At 37.6% G+C, this 23,740-nt stretch overlaps 1 protein-coding gene across 2 annotated transcripts in view; it reads left to right on the top strand.

Annotated features, from left to right (window-relative positions):
• OGT (O-linked N-acetylglucosamine (GlcNAc) transferase) overlaps positions 1–17,759 on the top strand; it is a 38,628-nt gene extending 20,869 nt beyond the window's left edge. For both annotated transcript variants that reach the window (XM_081277291.1, XM_081277290.1), the window contains exons 7-22: positions 401–596; positions 852–992; positions 1,583–1,683; positions 2,695–2,848; positions 2,929–3,030; positions 3,393–3,572; positions 4,210–4,368; positions 4,509–4,598; positions 6,106–6,231; positions 6,712–6,882; positions 6,994–7,110; positions 7,194–7,364; positions 8,912–9,064; positions 12,109–12,361; positions 12,594–12,717; positions 15,863–17,759. In XM_081277291.1, coding sequence (XP_081133417.1) covers positions 401–596; positions 852–992; positions 1,583–1,683; positions 2,695–2,848; positions 2,929–3,030; positions 3,393–3,572; positions 4,210–4,368; positions 4,509–4,598; positions 6,106–6,231; positions 6,712–6,882; positions 6,994–7,110; positions 7,194–7,364; positions 8,912–9,064; positions 12,109–12,361; positions 12,594–12,717; positions 15,863–16,037 — 2,413 coding nt within the window. In that variant the 3' untranslated portion in view covers positions 16,038–17,759. The remainder of the gene's footprint in view (positions 1–400; positions 597–851; positions 993–1,582; positions 1,684–2,694; positions 2,849–2,928; positions 3,031–3,392; positions 3,573–4,209; positions 4,369–4,508; positions 4,599–6,105; positions 6,232–6,711; positions 6,883–6,993; positions 7,111–7,193; positions 7,365–8,911; positions 9,065–12,108; positions 12,362–12,593; positions 12,718–15,862) is intronic.
• Positions 17,760–23,740: the final 5,981 nt, after the last annotated feature.

Genomic DNA, 23,740 nt, shown 5'->3' with positions numbered 1-23,740 from the left:
TACTGTTTCTTTACAGATATTTTCGCCTGGATTTTCCTTGTTGGATTTCCTGAAAGCCTTTATCCTCACTGGGAGCTCAGTTGAAATTTCCTTTATTGTAGAACTGTTGAAATGATTAATTATCTCTTAGGGTAAATTATTCCTTTGCTATAATTCAGAAAGCTAAATAAATCTGAACTTCACTTCTTTGTCAAAGGAAAGCCTATTTCTTATGTGGGAATAGACAGTTTCTCAGTATGAAAACACATTTTATAAAGGTGCATTTTTCGTTTGAGGTTAAGTATACTATAGTGTGAATTAATTGTAATTAGTTACAATTAATTGGCCTGTTTTGGTATAGTTAAAAATTAGTTGCATTTTGTGTGTGTGTGTGTGTGTGTGTTTTATTTTTTATTTACAGAGCTGTGGCAGCTTACCTTCGTGCCCTAAGCTTGAGTCCAAATCATGCAGTGGTACATGGCAACCTGGCTTGTGTATACTATGAGCAAGGCCTGATAGATTTGGCAATTGACACCTACAGGCGAGCTATTGAACTACAACCACATTTCCCTGATGCTTACTGCAACCTAGCCAATGCTCTCAAAGAGAAGGGCAGTGTAAGGATTTTTTACTCAGTTTTATCTCTTTGTTATTTGGTAGTATTATGAGTTTTTTTAATGTTACTAAGTATTGAGATGCTTATATTGGTTTACTGTGGAGTTTTGGTTGGGAAAAATACTAGAAAATATCTATTTTCTGGAGTATTATTAGCCATGCTTAACTAAGTAATTATTAAAATTGTTAGAACAGTATCAGTGGTGGCCCTATGATTATTTGGTATAGGTTTTGAATAGTTTTGTTTTGTTTTCTAGGTTGCTGAAGCAGAAGATTGCTATAACACAGCTCTTCGTCTATGTCCCACCCATGCAGACTCTCTGAATAACCTAGCCAATATCAAACGAGAACAGGGAAACATTGAAGAGGCAGTTCGCTTGTATCGTAAAGCATTAGAAGTATGTCGAGGGTGGGGTGGCTAATATTTTGTTTATGTGATAGTAGAGGGAAGGTGGTTAAGTGTGCTATGTCTTCCACCTCTTTTATAAAAATATTGGTTGAATCATTTAAAAGAGGATTATTCATTGAACCAGTAATTAAGTAGCTAGGAACATGGGGTCTTGTGTGACATTCAAGAAAATCCCTACATTCAGAGTTCATCATTTTATGGTTAGATAGTATCTATTCAAAGAATTAAACAGCTACAATTCAAGAGGAATTAGCAGTATGTGATTTCAGTGTCTTGATAGCTATGTGGTGATAAGTAGATGTGGTTCGGAGCTTAGAAGAGAGATTTTGGTGGTGATGGAGTGGTCAGTATAAACTATGAGGAGGAAAGTTCTACCTCATGTTTGAAACAAGGAGAGGTATAAAGGAGAAGAGGAGGTAGAATCTGTGCAACTAAGCTTTGACTAATGAATAAACTTGGAAAAGATGGAGAAAAGCTTAGAGGTATAAAGGTATTTGAGCAAGGTTCTTAGGATTGTGAAAAGTTATTACTTTTGTTTTGGGAGGATTTTTTTTAAAAGTTTTGATCTTGACCCTATAGGTCTTCCCAGAGTTTGCTGCTGCCCATTCAAATTTAGCAAGTGTACTACAACAGCAGGGCAAGCTGCAGGAAGCTCTGATGCATTATAAGGAAGCTATTCGGTAAGAAACTCACAGCCTTATTGTTTTTAGGTATCTCTTAATTTTTAATGGCTTGTCATTTGGCTGGCACTTAAATGGCTCTTTTTTGGAGAGGGATACTAGGGATTGAACCCAGGAGTGCTTAGACACTGAGCTACATCTTATTTTTTATTATTATTAGTTGTTCAAAAAATTACAAAGCTCTTGACATATTATATTTCATACATTTGATTCAAGCGGATTGAGCTACATCTTCAGCAGTTTCTATCTTTCATTTTGAGACAGGGGCTTGCTAATTGGTGAAGCTAGCCTTAAACTTGCAATCCTCCTGCCCCTGCCTCCCAAGTTGGTGGAATTACAGGCATGCACCACTGTTCCCAGCTTAACTGACTTTTTTTATTTTTTTGGTACCAGGGATTGAACCTCAGGGCCACTCAACCACTGAGCCATATCTCTGCTCCCCCCCTTTTATTTAGAGATAGAGTCTCATTGAGTTGCTTAGTGCCTCATTAAATTGCTAAGGCTGGCTTTGAACTTGCAATCCCCCTGCCTCAGCCTCCTGAGCCACCGGGTTTATAGGTGTGCACCACTGCACCCTGCTTAAATGGCTTTTTAAAAAAAAAATAGTTTTAGGGGGCTGGGGATGTGGCTCAAGCGGTAGCGCGCTCGCCTGGCATGCGTGCGGCCCGGGTTCGATCCTCAGCACCACATACCAACAAAGATGTTGTGTCCGCCGAGAACTAAAAAATAAATATTAAAAATTCTCTCTCTCTCTCTCTCTCTCTCTCTCTCTCTCCCTCCCTCCCTCCTCTCTCACTGTCTTTAAAAAAAAAAATAGTTGTTGATGGACCTTTATTTATATGCAGTGCTGAGAATTGAACCCAGTGCCTCACACATGTGAGGCAAGCACTCTACCACAACCCCAGCCTCTTAAATGGCTTTTAATAACAGAAAAAAGTAACATGATAGGGGTTTAAAGATTTTTGTACTATATAAATAAAACCTTTGTAAAACCTTTGTCCTTTCCTTCAGAATAAGTCCTACCTTTGCTGATGCCTACTCTAATATGGGAAACACTCTAAAGGAGATGCAGGATGTTCAGGGAGCCTTGCAGTGTTATACTCGTGCCATCCAGATTAACCCTGCATTTGCAGATGCCCACAGCAATCTGGCTTCCATTCACAAGGTATTCCTGTTTAATTGTGCATTGTAGCACCAAGAGTTTATTTTAGGAAACTTTTTATCATCCACTTTTTTTCTTTCCAGGATTCAGGGAACATTCCAGAAGCAATAGCTTCTTACCGTACAGCTCTGAAACTTAAGCCTGATTTTCCTGATGCTTATTGTAACTTGGCTCATTGCCTACAGGTAAAGAATAAAGGCCAGTAATTGACTTCTAGTGGTATAATCGCCTTTAATTGTTAGGTGCTATAATAATCCAAGCCTGAGTAGAGACAGTGTTTTATTTATTTATTTTTAATATATATATATATTTTTACTTGTAGGTGAACATAATACCTTTTTTTATTTTATTTTTCAATTTTTATTTGGTGCTGAGGATCGAATTCAGTGCCTCAAACATGCTAGGCAAGCACTCTACCACCAAGCTATAACCCCAGCCCAAGACAGTGTTTTAAATAGCTTATCTGGCATTACTTTAGGGCAAAAAAAAAAATATTAAATTCCAATATAGGATTCCCTGTATAATAACTTCTTTTTGCTTCCTGTAGATTGTCTGTGATTGGACAGACTATGATGAGCGAATGAAGAAGTTGGTCAGTATTGTGGCTGACCAGTTAGAGAAGAATAGGTTACCTTCTGTGCATCCTCATCATAGTATGTTGTATCCTCTTTCTCATGGCTTCAGGAAGGCTATTGCTGAGAGGCATGGGAACCTCTGCTTGGATAAGGTATAGTTCTTTTGTTTTAATCTTTTTATTGTAAACTAAAAAAGATACAGGAAACTGTGCCAATTACAACAGATTGTAAGGCAAGTTGAGAAATGAAATTTTGTGAGCTGCCTCAAAAGTCCTTTAAATTGTGTCCTCTCTGGAGCATGACCTCCTCTACTCCATAGGGTGGAATCCTTAACTTAGATACTAACAAATGGGTGATGGTGTTAATTTCTTGAAGTTGAAAACCATAATGTTTAATAAGGTATGTGGTATTTTGTACTCACCTTTGAGAATTAGAACACTATTTAATCAAAGGTTGGATTTGCTGAGGAGAAGTGAGTCCTAGGTATAATTTAAAAAATGCTTCCCTATAGAATTTTTAACAATGCTGCAGGATTTATCATGCTTTGTCCACAGTACTGAATTCCTATAAATTTTATATTTACTCAGGCTATTCCATAGGTCTCAGAAACAGGTCAGGTATAAAAGCATATTACATAAGCCACTAAGATTGCATTGAGCTCTATAAAATAAATGAAGTGTTCAGAGCAAAACTCAACCAGTGTGAGATGTAGGTTTGGTGTGTTTTTAGTTTTCCTAGATGAAAATTTACATAGATAATCTACTAAAAAACATTGGATTCTGTTGGTAGATTAATGTCCTTCATAAACCACCATATGAACATCCAAAAGACCTGAAGCTCAGTGATGGTCGACTGCGTGTAGGATATGTGAGTTCTGACTTTGGGAATCATCCTACTTCTCACCTTATGCAGTCTATTCCAGGCATGCACAATCCTGATAAATTTGAGGTAAGGCTAGTGTTTCTCTAGAATCACTGTTTAAAAAAGAAACCACAGTGGTGCCTTTACTGTTACCTTAGGTGTTAAACCAGTGTCTTTTGGAAAGATCTGAATAAAGGCTATTAAATACACTCTCTGCTGCCTTTCAGGTATTCTGTTATGCCCTGAGTCCAGATGATGGCACAAACTTTCGAGTAAAGGTGATGGCAGAAGCCAATCATTTCATTGATCTTTCTCAGGTAAGTGAAACTCTTATACTTCGAACTTTTTGAAGAAAGTTCTGGGGATTTAACCCAGGGCCTCAGGCATACCAATATATCTTGAAACTTGTAGAGAACATGATTTGCTGAGTATGTACCTACTCAGGAAATTAAATTATTTTAATAATTAAATTTTTTCTTTGTAGATCATTAGCCAATTTAGTAACTGATACAGATAATGTGCAACATAGTGTCTAAAGATATATATGTATATGTGTATATATAGAAAAAATATGTATACATGTGTATTGACACGTGTTTTTTTTTGTGTGTGTGTGTGTGTATGTATATATATATTGAAGTTCTAGCAGAAAGGTTGTGAGACTGTAATTGCTTAATAATTAGTATGCATCAACATCTTTTCTAGCATCCTATTGCTTCAAAAGAATGCCTGGCCTGGCCTGGTGGTACATGCCTATAAACCCAATGACTTGGGAGGCTGAGACAGGAGGATTGTAAATGCAAGGCCAGCCCGGGCAGCTTAGTGAGACCCTGTCTCAATATTTAAAAAAAAGAAAAAAAGAGAAGGCTAGAGACAGTAGTAGCTCAGTTGTAGAGCACCTTGGGTTCTGAAGGGGAGTGAAATAATAGTTCTGGGCCATGTTTGATGGATGTTAGAATTCTTTGTGACCAAGAAGTGCACCAACCTGCTTCTGAAACCTGCAAGGACTCACTCATTATTGACCAAAGTCTATACTCTTCAGCATAGCCTTTACAACCTTTCTTAGCCAATTTGTTTTCCAGTACTTTTACCCACCATTCACCTTCCATTTAAAAGTGAGCTATTTATAATTTTTTAACCCTACAAGGGCTTTACTCCAGTTACTTATTTACTCTGTTCTATCAAGATCATATTCTGTCAAACTTCCACAGGCTCTTATTTATCTTTCTTTTTTTTTTTTAATTTTTATTTTTTAGTTGTAGGGGCTGGGTATATAGCTCAGTTGGCAAAGTGCTTGCCTCACATGCACAAGGCCCTGAGTTCAATCCCCAGCACTACACACACACACACACACACCAAAAAAAGTTGTAGATAGACCCAATACCTACCTATCTTTCTTTCTTCCTTCCTTCCTTCCTTCCTTCCTTCCTTTCCTTTCTTTCCTTTCTTTCCTTTCTTTCCTTTCTTTCATCTTTATGTGGTGCTGAGGATCAAACCCAGTGCCTCATGCATGCTAGGCAAGCACTCTACCACTGAGCTACAACCCCAGCCTCCTATTCATCTTTGAAGGCCCAATTCAAATATCAACTCCCTTGTGAAACCCTGTCACTCATACATTCAATCTAGAAGGAAACTACTTCCTCTGTGTTCTGTTTCCTTAATGCCTTGAGTCCATTTTAATGGGATTTACCTATATTTTTGCCCTGCATTAATTCAGCAAATTTGCGTAATGATCATTTTGTATCTACGAAGCTGAATTTTAATGCCATAAAATTAATTGAGTTAATTTGAGATAATAGTGAATTTTTATTTTCTATTCCACAGATTCCATGCAATGGAAAAGCAGCTGATCGCATCCATCAGGATGGAATTCATATTCTTGTAAATATGAATGGTTATACCAAGGGTGCTCGAAATGAGCTCTTTGCTCTCAGGCCAGCTCCTATTCAGGTAAAAGAATTAATAATGGTTACTCACAGTGTGTATTGAACTAAAAATACAGTGATGATGCTCACTGGCTGATGTTTAAAACAACACAGCAGACATATTTGATTTGAAAATAGTATAGTTCTTGAAATGAACAGGGACAAAGGATTTTGAGTGTTGAACACAATTCCTACTGGTACATGTGTATGGAGATGTACAATTTAAGATTTTGTATAAACAGTTTCTCTGTCTTGCAAATTTGAAAAACATTTCGGCACTTAAAACAGCTAGTCTAAAATACTACTTAATTGTTCTTGGTTAAAGAAGTCACCCTTCCTTGTTTATTTACTTATTTAATTTTGGAAGATTTTTAAAAACCACTTTATTGAAGTATGATTGACTCAAACAGTTGTACATATTTAATGTGTACAACTTGATGGATCTAAACATAAGTGTACTGATGAATGTTCTTAATCTGTTTTGGGTCTGTTTTTATTTTTTAAGGCAATGTGGCTGGGATATCCTGGGACTAGTGGTGCACTTTTCATGGATTATATCATCACTGATCAGGAAACTTCACCAGCTGAAGTTGCTGAGCAGTATTCTGAGAAACTGGCTTACATGCCCCATACTTTCTTTATTGGTGATCATGCTAATATGTTCCCTCATCTGAAGGTAGGTAGAAACTGGTTCTTTGGGGAATTACAAAGAACTGTTGTCATTTATTTCCTTGTTACTGTCCATACACATCCTAAAAGACATGTCTGAAACTGTCTTTTCCATTAGAAAAAAGCAGTCATCGATTTTAAGTCCAATGGCCACATTTATGACAATCGGATAGTTCTGAATGGCATCGATCTCAAAGCATTTCTTGATAGTCTACCAGATGTGAAAATTGTCAAGGTCAGAACCTACTCAATCTTTGTCATTGAAGTAAAGTTAAACTACATTTGGGATCTTTTCTTTAATAATGCATTTTTTTTTAGATGAAATGTCCTGATGGAGGAGACAACGCAGATAGCAGTAACACAGCTCTTAATATGCCTGTCATTCCCATGAACACCATTGCAGAAGCAGTTATTGAAATGATTAACAGGGGACAAATTCAGATAACAATTAATGGATTCAGTATTAGCAATGGACTGGCAACTACACAGGTGAGAAGAAAATAACAGATCATAATATATACCACTAAGCATGCATTTATTTCCCTTAAATCTCATAATAACTCTAGGAGTTAAGAATCATTATCCCTGTTTTATAGATAAAGAAATGAGTTTGGTGGAGACTAACAGCTTATGTAGGATTGTCTGATTTTAAAAGTCCCCTGAATTCAGCTGAGAAGTTACTGAGGGTCCACTTTGTTAATATCTTGTTTTTCCCTACCTGTAGCTTTACTCTCTTACCATACAGTGGAGTATCTGTAGGTACCATACAGTGTCTTATTTCTATAAACTCATCCTTTCCCTGGTTGAATCCTGTTTAGAAAGTTTCTTCAGGAGCCTGTTTCTATATTAATCTCTAGCCTCTCCATTCCCTGCTCCATTGTCTTCTATGCTTTGTTAGTATCTGGGGTATATCATTACATTTTGTATAACACAGTATAATTCCCTTTGCTTATATCTCCCAGTGAATGGAATTATTTTAGGTCCCATGTCTTAACTACAGTAATGTAATTTATACTCAAATATATTTTGCGTACTTGAATATGTGAATATGTTGTTCTGTCAAGAGAATATAAATCAAGTATCACAGATCTCTTATGAGCTATCAGTTTTGTTGAATTGTCCATATTCAACTTACCTAACAATGTAAGATAATAGTAAAGTGTGTTGGACCTAGTATAAGATGATAATTGTATGTAAAAGCTCAAATGGTGGTGATCAATGTGAGGAGAATCTTGGAAGACTAATTGCAGTTTAGCCTTGAAAAGTGGATACGATTAAAAAGGCATTTCATTCAGGAAGAAAGGCCATTAATAAGGTTTTGAGAACTTTTGACTAGAGCAAGAAGTTTCATAATATAGTTCCCCCATTGAGATAATGCAGGAATATGACTTTAAATGGTTACACCATTTTGCATCTTATAGTCTTTTTTCTTTTTAATTTGGTGCTGGAGATTAGAACCCAGGGCCTTGTGCATGCGAGGCAGGTACTCTACCAACTGAGCTAGATCCCCAGCCCTTATGGAGTCTTTTTTTTTTTTTTTTAATATTTTTTTAGTTGCTGATGGACTTTTATTTTCACTTATTTGTAAGTGGTGCTGAGAATTGAACCCAGTGCCTCACACATGCTAGGCAAACGTACTACCGCTGAGCCACAACCCCAGCCCCCCCTTTACGGAGTCTTTATTGATTAAAAACTAGGTCCCAGGCATGGTAGCTCATTCTTGTAATCCCAGCAACTTGGGAGGCTGAGGCAGAAGGATTACAAGTTCCAGGCAAGCCTCAGAAACTTAGAGAGATCCTGTTTCAAAATTTAAAAAATAAAAAATGTGACTTAGTTATTATGTGCCCCTAGGTTTAATCCCCAGTACCAAAAACCAAACAACTATTGGACTGGGTTGGGTATGTAGCTCAGTGGTAGAGCCTTTGCCTAGCTTATGTGAGGCCCTGGGTTCAATGACTAGCACTGCAAAAAGAAAAGAAAATGTCCGACTATGTTAACTTTAAACATAATCATCATCATTCTTTTCTTTGTTTTAGATCAACAATAAGGCTGCAACTGGAGAGGAGGTGCCCCGTACCATTATTGTAACCACGCGTTCTCAGTATGGGTTACCAGAAGATGCCATCGTGTACTGTAACTTTAATCAATTATATAAGATTGACCCTTCTACTTTGCAGATGTGGGCAAATGTGAGTACACATAGATTCATTATTAATGTCCAGGGATTGGTAACAATTTTGTACATAGACTATATTGCTGAAGCTTCTTTCTTCTTCATTCACAAGCTGTTGTACTCATTTCTTTTTCTTTCTTTTTTTTTCTTCCATACTTGGGAATTGAACCCAGGGGCACTTTACCACTGAGCCTTTTTTATTTTGACATAGGGTCTCCTTGAGTTGCTTAGGGCCTTGCTCAGTTGCTGAGGCTGGTCTCAAATTTGAATCCTCCTGCCTCCACTTCCCAAATTGCTGGGATTATAGGCATGCACCACTGCGCACAGCTGTTGTGCTCATTTCTAAGCTACAAAAAAGTTATGGATTTTTGATTCATTTTTTATTTCTCCTTCTAATGTTCTTTCCCCCCCCCCCCCCCCTGTACTGGGGATCAAAACCAGGGCCTTCATACTAGGCATGTACTTTGTACTATATCTCTAGCCCTCTTCAATATCTAAATTTCACATTATGATATTAAAAAAAACATATTAAAAGTTTTCTGTCTAGATCATAGGTCAGAAAAGAACCAGGTGGTAGCTGGGCTTGGTGGCACATACCTGTAATCCTAGCTAGTTGAGATGCTGAGGGAGGATTACAAGTTCCAAGCCAGCCTGAGCAACTTAGACCCCGTCTCAAAATATAAAAAAGATCTGGGGATTTAGGTCAGTGGTAGAGTGCTTGCCTACCATGTGGTAGGCCCTGGATTCAATCCCTAGCAACACCAAATAAATAAATAAATAAATAAAATTAAATAAAAATAGAAATATCAGATGCCAAATAGCTTCAATTTTTTGGTCCATACTCTGTTACATCTGTTCAACTCTGCTGTTGTAGCATGAAATCACCCTAGACATTATGTAAATGAATGTAGCTATGTTCCAATAAAATTTTATTTATAAAAACTGGCAGCATGCTAAATTAGACGCTCATGCTGTAGTTTGCCAACCCCTGGTCTAAACTGATAGCAAAAGCTGTTATGTATATCTGCCCATGTTTAACATTCATGCAATATTTAAAACTAGGAGGAGTCAATTTATTCCATTACTTCTCAGTCACCTTGTCAGATCAGTTTTCATAAGCAGGGTATTGGTATCCATAACTGGCTCTTAGTTTATGGAACTAAAATGACATATTTTGTCTTTAGGTAATATGGAAACAATTTTGTGGTGGATTTTTTTTTCCTCTTTTTTTTTTTTTTTTTTTTAAAGAGAGAGTGAGAGAGGAGAGAGAGAAAGAGAGAAAATTTTTTTTTTTAATATTTATTTTTTAGTTCTCGGCGGACACAACATCTTTGTTGGTATGTGGTGCTGAGGATCGAACCTGGGCCGCACGCATGCCAGGCGAGCGCGCTACCGCTTGAGCCACATCCCCAGCCCTTTTTTTTCCCTCTTAATAACTACTTGTTTTGATCAAAGGTCAGAGGAAGGTAGAGAAGAACATGAAGCATACGTGTGCATGTCTACTATTCTTTAATCCTCACTACTCTTTTGGGTACTAGGGGTTGAACTCGGGGGCACTCGACCACTGAGCTATATCCCCTGCCTATTTTGTATTTTATTTAGAGACAGGGTCTCACTGAGTTGCTTAGTGCCTTGCTTTTGCTGAGGCTGGCTTTGAACTCAACAATCCTCCTGCCTTCGCCTCCTGAGCTACTGGGATTACAGGCATGTACCTGGCAATCCTTACTTCTTGATACTCAAAAAAATTTTTCTATCCATTTGTGGCAAATTTATTTGGCAGCAAAACTATCTGAACTATCTGCTTAGCACCTCACTTTTGCTATGAAAATATTCATAGTTTTTATTTATTTCATTTATTATGAATATTCCTGCATCTCAATGCAGAGATACTAATGTGTTCACAAGGAATTGCTGTTGAAGGGGTTAGATAATATATGTGCATTGTACTATGTTTAAAAAATCTGAACTGTTGTGAATTTGGAAATCTATTTCTACCCACTTCTTGTTTTTATAAAGTTTAATGACAAACAGCCATATCTACGTCTGTGGCTGCTTTTGAGCCACAAAATAATTGAGCAGTTATCATAGAAATCTGTTAGTCTCTGATCTAGAGTAGACAAAGTTAAGCAAATGTGATTTTACTTTTGTTGTGACATGGTAGAGTATTTAAAATTTGGGATGCTGGCTGTGGTGACAAGTGCCTATGGTTTCCGTTATTTGAAAGGCTGAGGCAGGAGGATCACTTAAGCCTAGACAACATAGTGAGACCCTATTTCTTTAAAAACAAAAACAAAAAACCATAAAATTAAAAAATGGAAGATTCCTCTCTATTCAACAAAAAACACTATTTAAATCGGTTCCCACAGGATACATCTCAGATTGCGCCAGTTAGTGATGTGTTTGTGTCATCTTTTGCATTTTCCTCTCTGGGGATAGCTAAGCAAAAGAGGCATATAATTCAATTTACATGAAGGAAAGACTTTTAGGTACACAGTAGGTTTCTTTCTGAGTGCAGTAGAATTATTAGAGATAGAGACATGAGAAGTTTTTTTTTGTTGTTGTTGTTTATCTTTTTTAGGTACTGGGGATTGAACTGGGCATGGGGGTGGACTCAACCACTGAGCCACATCCCCAGCCCTATTTGTATTTTATTTAGAGCTAGGGTCTCACTGAGTTGCTTAGCACCTCACTTTTGCTGAGGATGGCTTTGAACTTGCAATCCTCCTGTCTCAGCCTCCTGAGCCACTGGGATTATAGGCATGTGCCACTGCACCCAGCCTTATGAGATTGAGAAGAGCAAATGTGCTAATCATAATTATTCTTACTAGGCATGGTGGCAGTGATAATCCCAGAAACTTGGGAAGTTGAGGCAAGAAGATTATAAGGTTTGAGGCAGCCTGAGCAACTTAGCAAGACCCTGACTTAAAAGGGCTGGGGGATATAGCTCAGTGGCAAAATGCTTGCTTAGCATGTGTGAGATCCCAGGTTTGATTCCTAGTACCAAAAACAAACAAACAGTAACAAAACACAGAAGTAATTATTCTTATTTTCCCTTTTCAGATTCTGAAACGTGTTCCCAATAGTGTGCTGTGGCTCTTGCGTTTTCCAGCAGTAGGAGAGCCCAATATTCAACAATATGCACAAAACATGGGCCTTCCCCAGAACCGTATCATTTTTTCTCCTGTTGCTCCTAAAGAGGAACATGTCAGGAGAGGTCAGCTGGCTGATGTCTGCCTGGACACTCCACTCTGTAATGGGCACACCACAGGAATGGATGTCCTTTGGGCAGGGACACCCATGGTGACTATGCCAGGTAAGTTGCTAATAAACTATTGGGCTCTTTCTCATTCCTTAAAAAAACATGTAAAATTACACAGACCAGCACTAACATTTAAGGCAAAATGATAGAAAATGAGACTTGTTCAGATTTGAACAGTTAGCTCCATTCTCCTCATCTACATTGTGTGAATGCTTAGGTAAATAACATTGATAACTGCATGCTGTTTACATTCTCAGATGTGTAATTATTTTCTTTTGTATTATAGGAGAGACCCTTGCTTCCAGAGTTGCAGCTTCCCAGCTCACTTGCTTAGGTTGTCTTGAGCTTATTGCTAAAAATAGACAAGAATATGAAGACATAGCTGTGAAATTGGGAACTGATCTAGAATAGTAAGTAAACTTTTCCATGAACAAATTATGTTAGCGAGAATATAGCTATTAAAATGAAACCATAAATTAAGGGTTATATTAAATAGGTAAATTAGTTGTATGATCTCTGAATGGGAGAAAACTTTATCTAAACTCTTATAAGTGAAGTAATCATTAGGTTTTAATATATAAAAGAATAAATGGCTAATAAAAATTTCAAGAAAATTAAAAGGCAGACAAGAGGGAAAGAATCTTTGTTTCATATGTCAAAGTATTAATAGCCTGAAGAACATTTAAATTTTAAATCCCTCATAGGAAAGTAAACAAGGAAATGACCAGACAACTCACTGAAGTGGAAGTACAAATGATTAACAAGAAAAAGTTTCAGCTTCTGTAGTAGAAATGACAATTAAAATAATATTGAGGTATATCCATTATTTGCCTATAAAATAAAAAGATTTTTAATATGATATCGATGAGGGAGCATTGAGGCCCTTTCATACATTGGTGAGTAAATTGGTACAACCCTTCCTCAAAGTTTTAAGAATCTTAAAAAAATATCAGACCTTTGACCCTAATACTGCCACTTCTTTATTGTAGTACGATAAGGGAAAAAAACAAAAATAACTTAATTGCCTGAAAATGGGTGGGAATTATAGGGGAGATGCTTAGGTAATTGAAGCTTTATCCATATAATAAACTACCTGTCTTTTCAATGAGGTTTTTTCCTTGGGTACTAAGGGCAATTTTTTCTTTGTGTTTTTCTGAGAAGTAACATGTTAAATAGATGCTAATGGAAATGCTCAGACTGCCCTTTTGTTTATGAGGTTTGGGAACTTTGAGCAAGTTTATCTCTACTACCTGCAAAATGGAGCCTAATGGTAGTACCCACCTTGCAGAGATGCTGTGAGGTTTAAAAAAGGTACTCCATGTAGAGAACTTGGTGCATGGTAAACATTCAACAAGTATTAGCTTTTCATTATTTTCCAATTTTTTTTTTTTAAATTGAAAGCTTGGGCATTTTACAACATTTAAAATTGATGTCCATCAGTCTAGGGTTAAATACAGTGAACAATGTTGTTTGTTTTTAAAATTTTTACTAGACTCTTTGGAGCTTAGTTTGATTCATACAGTACTTTCCTCCAGCATTTTGTTATGAAGATTTTCAGTTTTATAATGAACACGTCTATATTCATTACTTAGGTTCTACTATTACCATTTTTACTATGCTTGATTTATTTCCTATCTATTTCTTCCTGTTTCCATAAACTAATCCATATTTTTTAAAATAATTTTTAATTATAGTTGGACACAATACCTTTATTTATTTATTTTTATGTGGTGCTGAGGATTGAACCCAGGGCCGCCTCGCATGTACTAGGCGAGCCACTGAGCCACAACCCCAGCCCCTAAACTAGTCCATCTTATTTGGTACATTTTGAAGTAAACAGCAGATATCAGTATGCTTCTCCGTAAGTAACTCAGTATTGGTATCATAAATTAGAATTGAATACTTTTCTTTTTGAGTCAGAACTTACAGTGAAACACAGCTTTACTATTCAGTGAGTTTTGAGAGATAACCTTTGATAACCCAAATCTTGTCAAGATATAGAATATTACCATCACTTCACAAAGTTCTTGCTACTTCTTAGTTGGCCCTCCTCATAAACTCCCAGAGACAAATGCTGTTCTTTTTTTCCCTCCACTATAACCTGGTTTAGCCCTTTTAGAACTTTATACAAATGAAACCATATAGTGTGCACTCTAAAAGGCACTTTATTCAGTGAGTTCATTCCTTTTTATTGATGAATAGTATTTCATTGTATAGATGTATCACAGCTTAACCATTCTCCTACTTAGCCAGAGATTTTTAAAAATATATAGCACAGCGGGTCTTTTTCTTTGGAAGGTAGACTAATATGGACATGGATTGAGGCCAACAGATACATAGCCATTTTTACTAGTTCTGTTCTATAAGACATTAAAACAACTTTTTAAATTATTGCTTTTAAAAGTACACAGAAGTGTTCTGACTCCTGGTTCTGAAGAAATAATTCTTTTTTTAATTCCCCTTCTGAATATATTAGACAAGTCTTCTCCCCCCCACCATTTCTAGAAAAATTGATTGTCCCCCCCCCATTTCTGACAGAACCATAATCTTGGTGATACTAGGAACATTTTCATTGTATATCTAAATATAATGCCTCATTCATGTGCAAGCAGTAATTATGGCCATAGACATATTGCATTTCTTTTCCCCTTGAGTGTTTTCTCATTCATTACAATCTTTCTAAATTGAATATTTCATGTAATACATTTATGCGTGAACTATTTAAAAAAAATACTTCAGTGAACATCTTTATGTATCATGTGTGACTGCATATCTGGTTATTTTCTAATTTTTTTTTTTAAGTTGTAGTTGGACACAATACTTTTATTTTATTTATTTATTTTTATGTGGTGCTGAGGATTGAACCCAGCACCTCGCACGTGCTTGGCGAGCACTCTACTGCTGAGCCACAACCCCAGCCCCATATCTGGTTATTTCTTTTGAATAAATGGAAAAGCATTAGCGAGAGGTCAGAAGTTATTAATATTTAAGGTTAGTACACAGTTGCTAAATTGCTTACCAAAAAAGGAAAGCGGTTTCCATACGGGCAGGTAGTTAGTGTATAGGAATAGTTCTGTACCATTGCCAATTCTTGTTTTTATTTTAAAGGTAGAAATGAATTGGAGAAAACATGGGGCTGGGGTTGTGGCTCAGGGGTAAAACGCTCACCTAGCACGTGCAAGGCCCTGGGTTCGATCCTCAGCACCACATAAAGATCAATAAAATAATTTTTTTATTATGTCCAACTACAACTAGAAAATAAATATTTTTAAAAAATGAAGAAAGCTTGCTATCCCTTGGATATACATGTTTAGGAAAGAACTAAATTTTTTTTCAGAGCATATAGGGTGAACTTGATTGTAAGTGTTAGCATTGTGTTGGTTGTGACCCTTCCCTTTTGCAGCATTGAAGTAACGGGCCGATGGTGGGGGGGCGGGGAATATGAATCTTGGTCATGTATTTTGCCATAAAGGTGACTGAGTATATATAGAATCTAGTTCTGAGTTTCTGCTGTGATTTGTAAACTTGGTTCTCCTTTTTTTTTTTATTACCTAGCCTAAAGAAAATTCGTGGCAAAGTCTGGAAGCAGAGAATATCTAGCCCTCTGTTCAACACCAAACAATACACAATGGAACTAGAGCGGCTCTATCTGCAGATGTGGGAGCATTATGCAGCTGGCAACAAACCTGACCACATGATTAAGCCTGTCGAAGTCACTGAGTCAGCCTAAATAAAGACTATGCACAGGAGAATTACCCCATACCTGAGCCTCAACCTTCTGGGGGAAAGGGAACTAGATAACACACTTTTTACTTATCTGTACAGTACCATGTTGCAGATGGGTGATATATAATGGTAATAGAATAGCACAGCCAGATTTTCTTCCTGCATGATAGGGAGAGACACAGAGATGGAAAACTGCTGTTCCACAAGGAATCTCCGTAGTTTTGCAGCAACCAGGTGGTGCATAGGTCTGGAAGGTCTGATCTCCCTTGGTCTTCCATGGGATGGTTAGTATGGAAGGGAGATATAGATTGTCCAGCCATTTTGTGATTCCATGGATTGATTGAGTCTTCTGAATTAATTTTTTTCTTTATATTTTGGGTATTGGAGCTTTTAAAAATGTTTGGTTTCAGGTATTTTTATTCATGTGAAGTGTTTTTGATTTTCTTGAGATAAGGTTTTAAGCTAAAATGTGGCTCCCTGTTTTAGTTTCTGAACTCTTGACAGATTGACAGGGACTTTGCTGGTGTAGTCTTTTTATAGGTTTTATAAACCACTTGAGCCTATATCAGTCGTTTTAGTGTTTGACCTGATGTTTGGAGCTACCAGTGCTTTGTTGCTTTAGATTACTGATTTTTTTTTTTTTTTGGTCCATTTTCCATTTCCTTCTCTCCTCCTCCACCTCCTTTAAAAATTCTCCTGTAATTTAGCTAATCAAGTATGATTGAAAACATCCCAGAGTGTTTCTCTTAAACACACCATCTGGTGCCAAATGAAAAATTTAGGAGTGATTATCAGTTATGAAGGGCACAGTTATGGTACTGTCATTGATGATAATATAGATTTTTTTTTTTGCCTAATTTTGACCTATTTTACCAGTGTTTTTCCCTTGACTGCCCCTTCTATGCTGCTTCCAAAAGTGATAGTGTGTGATAAGATTTTTACCTTCTTTTCTAAAGTTTGTTTTTTTTTTTTAAGTGAGTCCTGTTCTTCCTATTTCTTTCAGCAGAAATGAAATCCCAGGTAAGTATAAGTATTCAAATATTTGATTAGTAAGTTGCAGTTATCTCCAATACATTAAGTAATGTTCATTGAAAAATTTGTTATAGGTAAAATCTCTGAAGGACCATCTATGTATATGAGTAATTATTTTTCAGACTTTGTGAGGGTATTATATAATTGTCTATTGGACTTGGTCTTGAAGTTTGTGTGGATTCAGCCTCAATAGTAGCAAACTGCATTGCTGCTTGGTTTGGAGTACAAGTTAGACTTTAGCACTCTTGGAGCTTGAATTCTTGGTATTAAAGACCATAGGAATAAAACTATTGAATTTCAACAGGATCGAGGGCTTGAGGCTTAAACAAGCCAACATATGAATATGTGTTTTGTCTTGCTGTACTGCACTTATGCTATCCAATCAGTAACAGATATTTTTGTCTGCTAGTAGTATTCTAGATTATAATGTCTTTCCAAAGCTCCAAGGCAGTGCATCTATTCTGTAGTTGCAGCTGTTGCCTGAATGTATCCTAGCTGACAAATTACTGAATAAGGAGAACTTGAATTTCTGAAAGATTTGTACTGCTAACCAGAATCTGAGTGAGGAGTCTCAAGTGTAATTCTGAACCAGAATTACGTTAATGAACTATGTGTACCTTTTAACATTGTAAATCAAGAACATCAGTTGAGGGATTTTTTATTTATTTTTTCTGATTGAAATACCAGTTAAAGGTTGCCAGCATGGTTTCAGATAAACTGATGTTTGAAGTTCACTGAACTACTCAATGTGGAATAGGACAATATACTTCCAGTGCCCTCAAGGCTGTGACTTTACAGCCATTTTACATAGCACATCATTCCTCCTATAGGAATGAACTTCTTCCTGGCACGAAGAGTAGCCGCTCTGGTTGAAGCTTTGCTTATTGTAACAGGCTTTTATTTCCAGGTAACATGTCTGTGGAAGACTTAATTCTGAATAGAGATATAGATATTACTGGAAACTAATTGTTTTTTTTCTATTATACTCTGCTTTATCAAAAAGTAAAACATTTAAATTGTGCTACAGAAATTCAGATGTTGTCTTGTGATCTTTAAACAATAAATGAATGATTTTTCCCCCCTAATATGGCTGATGTATTTTGTGTCCTAGTGTATTGCTGGACAGAGCAATGGGATCATGCAACAACAAAATCTGTATTTGAATAGCTCTAAACAACATGTAAAAGGGGTGGATTTTCCTGCTGAGCTGTAATATCATTTTGTCTTCTCACATAAGTCTGGTAGAGGGGTGGGGATGGTATGTGACCTATTTAGACAACAAAGCCTGTGACCCCCCACCCCCAAACACCTATTCATGCTTTTTATTCTTTGCTTATGACTACTGTACTACACCCTCTCCCATAGTTTTTTTTTTTTTTTTTTTACATGGACTTTTTATTTTGGTTCTTGGGAACAAAATTATTTTCCTTTCTTCTCTGTGTAGTGGCTGAACTCAGCCAGAAGAGAAGAGGATTTCAGTGTATTAGGGATCTGAATAGGCTGTTTGGTTGCCATTTTATGAAAGATATGATGGAAAAAAATTGTTTCAAATAAAATTTTGAATAATTTCCAACTCCTTCATTGTGCCTTCAAAAACCTAATGTGGGACTGGGGATGTGGCTCAATAATACAGCACTTGTCTAGCATGTCCAAGGCCCTGGGTTCAGTCCTTAAGCACTGAAAACAAACAAAAATCCAAAACAACAGCAATAACACCCTAATGTGGACTAGTTTTTGTTTCCTAAAAGATGGTATAGGAACAAAGGTATCTAGTAGCTAGTCACAAAAGTTTTAACTCCTACCCTCTTCTATTTAAGAATGTGCATTGGGAGGTTGGGGTTGTGGCTCAGCAGTAGAGTGCTTGCCTAGCACACGTGAGGCCCGGGTTCGATCCACAGCAGCACATTAAAATAAAGTATTGTGGGGCTGAGGTTGTGGCTCAGTGGTAGAGCGCTCGCCTAGCATGTGTGAGGCCCTGGGTTCAATATTCAGCACCACATAATGATAAATAAAGGTAGTGTGTCCATCTACAACTAAAAAATATTTTAAAAAATTAAGTATTGTGTCCAACTACAACTAAAAAATAAATATTAAAAAAAATGTGCATTGGTTATTTCCCCCTCTACTTCGGCTCCTCCTGCCTTCAGTCTAAAGGATTTTCTTGCACACTTTGAATAAATTTGTGTAACTTTTGAAACTGCCTGTTTTACAATTTGATTCCAGTCCAAACAACTCTTTTAGCTATATCTAACATTTAAGGTTTTCCCCCCCAAACCTCCCTTTTCAAAAATGGGGAAACAATTTGCTTGTTTATGGTAGAGATAGTTGTAATGAACAGCTCCATTTACCAGAGTTTGAATCCCAGCTCTGCCATTCTCTAGCCAAATGATCTCTAAAATGAGAGTGCTTTTAACAGTGCCTCCTCTGCCCCTCTTTCCAACAGTCTCATTATGTTGCTCAGGCTATCTTTGAACTGGGTTCAAGCTGTCCTTTCAAGTAGCTGGGCTACAGTGTGTACCTTTGTGTTCACTGCCTGCTCCCCTACTGTCACTCCTCACCACCTCCCCCTGTGATGCTCAATGCCTACATTCATTCCCTACCAGGGATTGAACCCAGAGGCACTGTATCACACTGGTCTTTCTAAGTTGGTGAGGCTGAACTTGAACTTGGTATTCCGTTCCCCTCAGCCTGTAGAGTTGCTGGATTACAAGCAAGTGCCAGTGTCCCCGATTCATTATAGGGCCTAAATCCACATAAAACACTTAGAACAATGCCTAGAACAAAAACCATCAAATGTAGGGATGTTTTGAGTTCTATTAGCCAAATGCCTAAATTGTGAAATTCATGGTTGTCTGCTAGAAAGTATTTGCTACTTACATTTTTCTCGGTATGTTTGGAGTGAACACCAAAAAGCTTCAAGTAACCAATCTTTCTTTTAGCTCCAGGGTTTGGAAGGTTCTGGAAGCAAACGTCATAATTGAATGTTGCAGGGCACTGTTGGAGCACTGCCTTAATCTTTTCTAGGGGGAGTAGGTGGCCTTCCCCGCATTGGTGGGCAGGCAAACTTACTTAGAGGTACTGACAGTTCAAACAGGGGAAAAGCTTTACTTAGTGAAGTACTCCCAAGGATAAAACTTTGTTAGGATTGGGGTCTGTTTATCCTTAAGGCTCAAAAAATTAAGTTTAGAGACCTTTAACCAGAGAGAGACCTTTAACCATAGAATGAGGCTTGGGTATCTGAACTCTTGAAAAACGGCACTTTTGCAACAAATAAATTTTGTGTGGAAGTGATAGACCTGATTCCGGAAGTAATGCAGCTGAGCGCGAAGTTTAAGTTCATAGCTAAATTCAAATTTGCCTTGTGGCTACGCTGTGATAGGTGTGTGCAAGGAGGGCGGGAACACGTCAGTTCCTACTTCCCTGTGGCTTTGGGCTCTATAAAAAGGTTTATCCCTGGCAGTACTTTGCAGTTGTTCCGGATCTCGCGCACCTCTAACGGTTTGGAAGTGAGCTGCGATCGGCCACGCCAGAGGCCGTAAAACCAGGTGAGTAGTGGGTTGAGATGGGTACTGAAGAAGATAATCCTAATTGAGCAGATTTAGTTATCAGAACCGTTACTTACCTTGGACTGTACCAGTGAACTGTAGGACTGATTTAGGCAAAATATTTTGCCCGCTATACAAAAAGCTTTTTCCCTCTAAGTTAAAAAAAAAAAAAAAAAAGCTTTCGAGTCAGCCGCAATGGCGCATGCCTGTAATCCAAGCGATTTAGGAGGCTGAGGCAGGAGGATCGCAAATTTGAGGCCTACTTCAGTAATTTTTTCAGACGCCATCTCAAAACTTGGGGTGTAGCTTAGTATAGAGGGTCCCTCGTTTCAATACACAGTACCACAACAACAACAAAAACAAGCTTTCGGGATATTTTAATTTTTGTGATTCTGGTACCATAAAAATGGAGTGGGGTACTTTGAAGGTAGTTAGCGTGATCTTGGCTCAAACTGAAATGAGTGTAGGGAATGGATGCGGGGGTAGCTGGATCAGGGCCTGAGAAGACCTGCTGGTGGAATAAAGTAGAAGTAGAGAAAAATGGAGGTGTGGGGTGGTGGTGACCTGATGAGTGGAAGGCCTGTTGGAAGGTTGTGGAAGGGGGTTGAGGGGAATGAAAGGTGTGGGGGCAGGGGTAGTTGAGATCAGAGGGATTAAAGGCAGAGGGGGTAGGAAGCGGTGGGGGAAGGGTAGGTGTTGTGTGGATTGGGGGTGGGGGAGTAGAAACCTGATTGGTGGAAGACCAGCCACGCGGAGGAGTAGTTGGAGGGAAGGTGGATGAGTCAAGGCCTGATTGGTAGAAAACTGGCTGAAGCCGGAGTGGTGGGGGTAGGGTGGAGGTTTGATTGGAAAAGCCACCTAGAGTCCGGTGAGGTTGTAAGCACTAGTAGAGGTGTGGGGTGATACAGGGTTTGGGGCGTGTTTGGTGGAAAACTCATTGGGGGCCAGATTTGTGGGATGCTGGAGTTCAGGGGCGGGGGAATGGGAGTGGTAGAGGTTGGATTGAAGGAGGTGGGGGCTGGGAAGGCAATGGTAACCTGAGGTTGGGGAGTAAGGTGGAGTAGTGGGAGAGGGTAGAGGGGCCAGTGCCTGATAGGTGCGAGACTCATTTTGGGGCATTAAATCGAGTAGTGGAGGATCAGCTCGGTGTGTGGGGGGATTGGCATCCTTTTGGGGCTGAGAGCATTAGGTGGGAGACTGAAGAGAGGTTTTGGTGAATGCTCAGGCCTTACAGTAAGAAAATTATCTGGAGACTAATAAATAATTGTCTTTGATCAATTTCCTAACAGTGGCATTTGAAGTGGTTTAGCTTTAGGGATTACTGTTGGCTTTGGTCTTTCTGATTAATCTGCATAGAACTTTGGTGAGGCAAGATGGGGTGGGTTGATATGCCGTGTCTCTCCAGGGTTGTTTTGTTTTGTTTTGTTTTTGATTTTTGAGATGGGGTCTTGCTGTGTTACCCAACCTGGCCTTGAATTCCTGGGCTTGAATAGTTGGGACTATCTGTGGCTCTAGTGTTTTTTTTTTTTTTTATTTTTTTATTTACATATATACAAAAGGGAAAATCCTCAACAAAACGAATTTAAAATACTTATTTCATAGAGTAAAGTTTCAGCTTTAAATTATAGTGCAAAAGCTTTCCAAATACAGAATGTAGGAATGTGTCTGGTTCTGAGTTCCAGATTTCTTAAAGCATATCTTTATCTTGACTTACAGACATGGCCAGGTCGGGAAAAAAAGCCTGGCCAAACTGGCCAGTGGCACACCCAGGATGATGATTGGTGAGATTTGAAAAATTGTTTTTTCTTAATCTTACTTTTTTTTCTGAAACAACTTTCTCAAATAGTATGTTTATTTCATTTAGAGTCTGCAGAGTGTATAATTTGGCTCATCTTAAAATTATAAAGAAGGATCTTAGAATCTAGGAGTCTAGCCTCCTACAAGATGCACAAATCTTCTGTGTAATGTATATATCTGTGGCTAGGAGCTCACAACTCCATGAAGCCACACATTGCATTATTAAATATATGTAATTTCTAGAAAGTTCTGATGGATTTCAGGCCTACCGTTATATAACTTCCACCCCATTTTCGGTAGTGCTTCCCTCTAGAGGGAGCCTTTCTTTCTCCATGCTTACTGGAGGTATTTTAGGATAGCTCTTTATGAAACATGCTAATAGTTTTTATTTTATTTTTGTGAATTTTTAAATATCTACATTTTTATAATTGGTGCATTTTAATTGAACATATTGATGGAATTTATTGTTACATATTTGTACATGCACATTAGCTGACTTTTTTTCTCCTTCCTCTTCAGAAAGTATATAATATTAGAAGAAGGTACAAAACATAGAACAAAGTCTGGAAATAGACAATGTATATATGAAAATTTTAGTTCATGATAAAAATGCCATTTAAATCAGTGGAGGGAAGATGATGGATTAGTTAACAGATAATTTTTTAAAAAATATTTTTTCTTTAGTTGTAGATAGACACAGTACATTTTCTTTATTTATTTTTAAGTGGTGCCGAAGATCAAACCCAGTGCCTCACAACTGCCAGTCAAGTTCTCTACCACTGAGCTTCAACCCCAGCCCAGTCAACAGATGATTTGAGGGTGATTGGCTATTTGGAACAAAATAAGAGTTCTTCATTGCTTCTTATGCCAAAATAAATTTCACATGGATCAAATATTTTAAAATAGAGGGACTGAGGCTGTAGCTCAGTGGCAGAGCACTTGCCTAGCATGTGTGAGGCACTAGTTTTGGTCCTTAGCACCTTTAAAAATGAAACAAAAGCATGCTGTCCATCTACAACTATTAAAAGATTTTAAAATAGAATAAAAATTCTATCAGGAAAACATAAATTTTATTTCTAGTAATTTTGTAGTGGACTAGTCTTCTGAGCTTAATATCAAATCAAAGGCATAATAATGGCAAATAAAAATTGGAAAAATATTTGCATTACATGAAAGGGCTATTTTCCTTAATCTACAAAGAACTTTTGCAAACCAGTATTTTTAAAAAGATAAACAAACAAGTAGAAAATAGGCAAAGGATCATTAGAAGTTAGCTCTCAGGGGGGAAAAAATCAAATTGCACATAAACATTAACATTTATTCAATTTTTAAT

The sequence above is a fragment of the Spermophilus citellus genome, assembly GCF_964194105.1.
Source record: "Spermophilus citellus genome assembly, chromosome: X".
Taxonomy (NCBI): Eukaryota; Metazoa; Chordata; class Mammalia; order Rodentia; family Sciuridae; genus Spermophilus; species Spermophilus citellus.
This window is presented reverse-complemented; position numbering and strand designations above follow the sequence as displayed.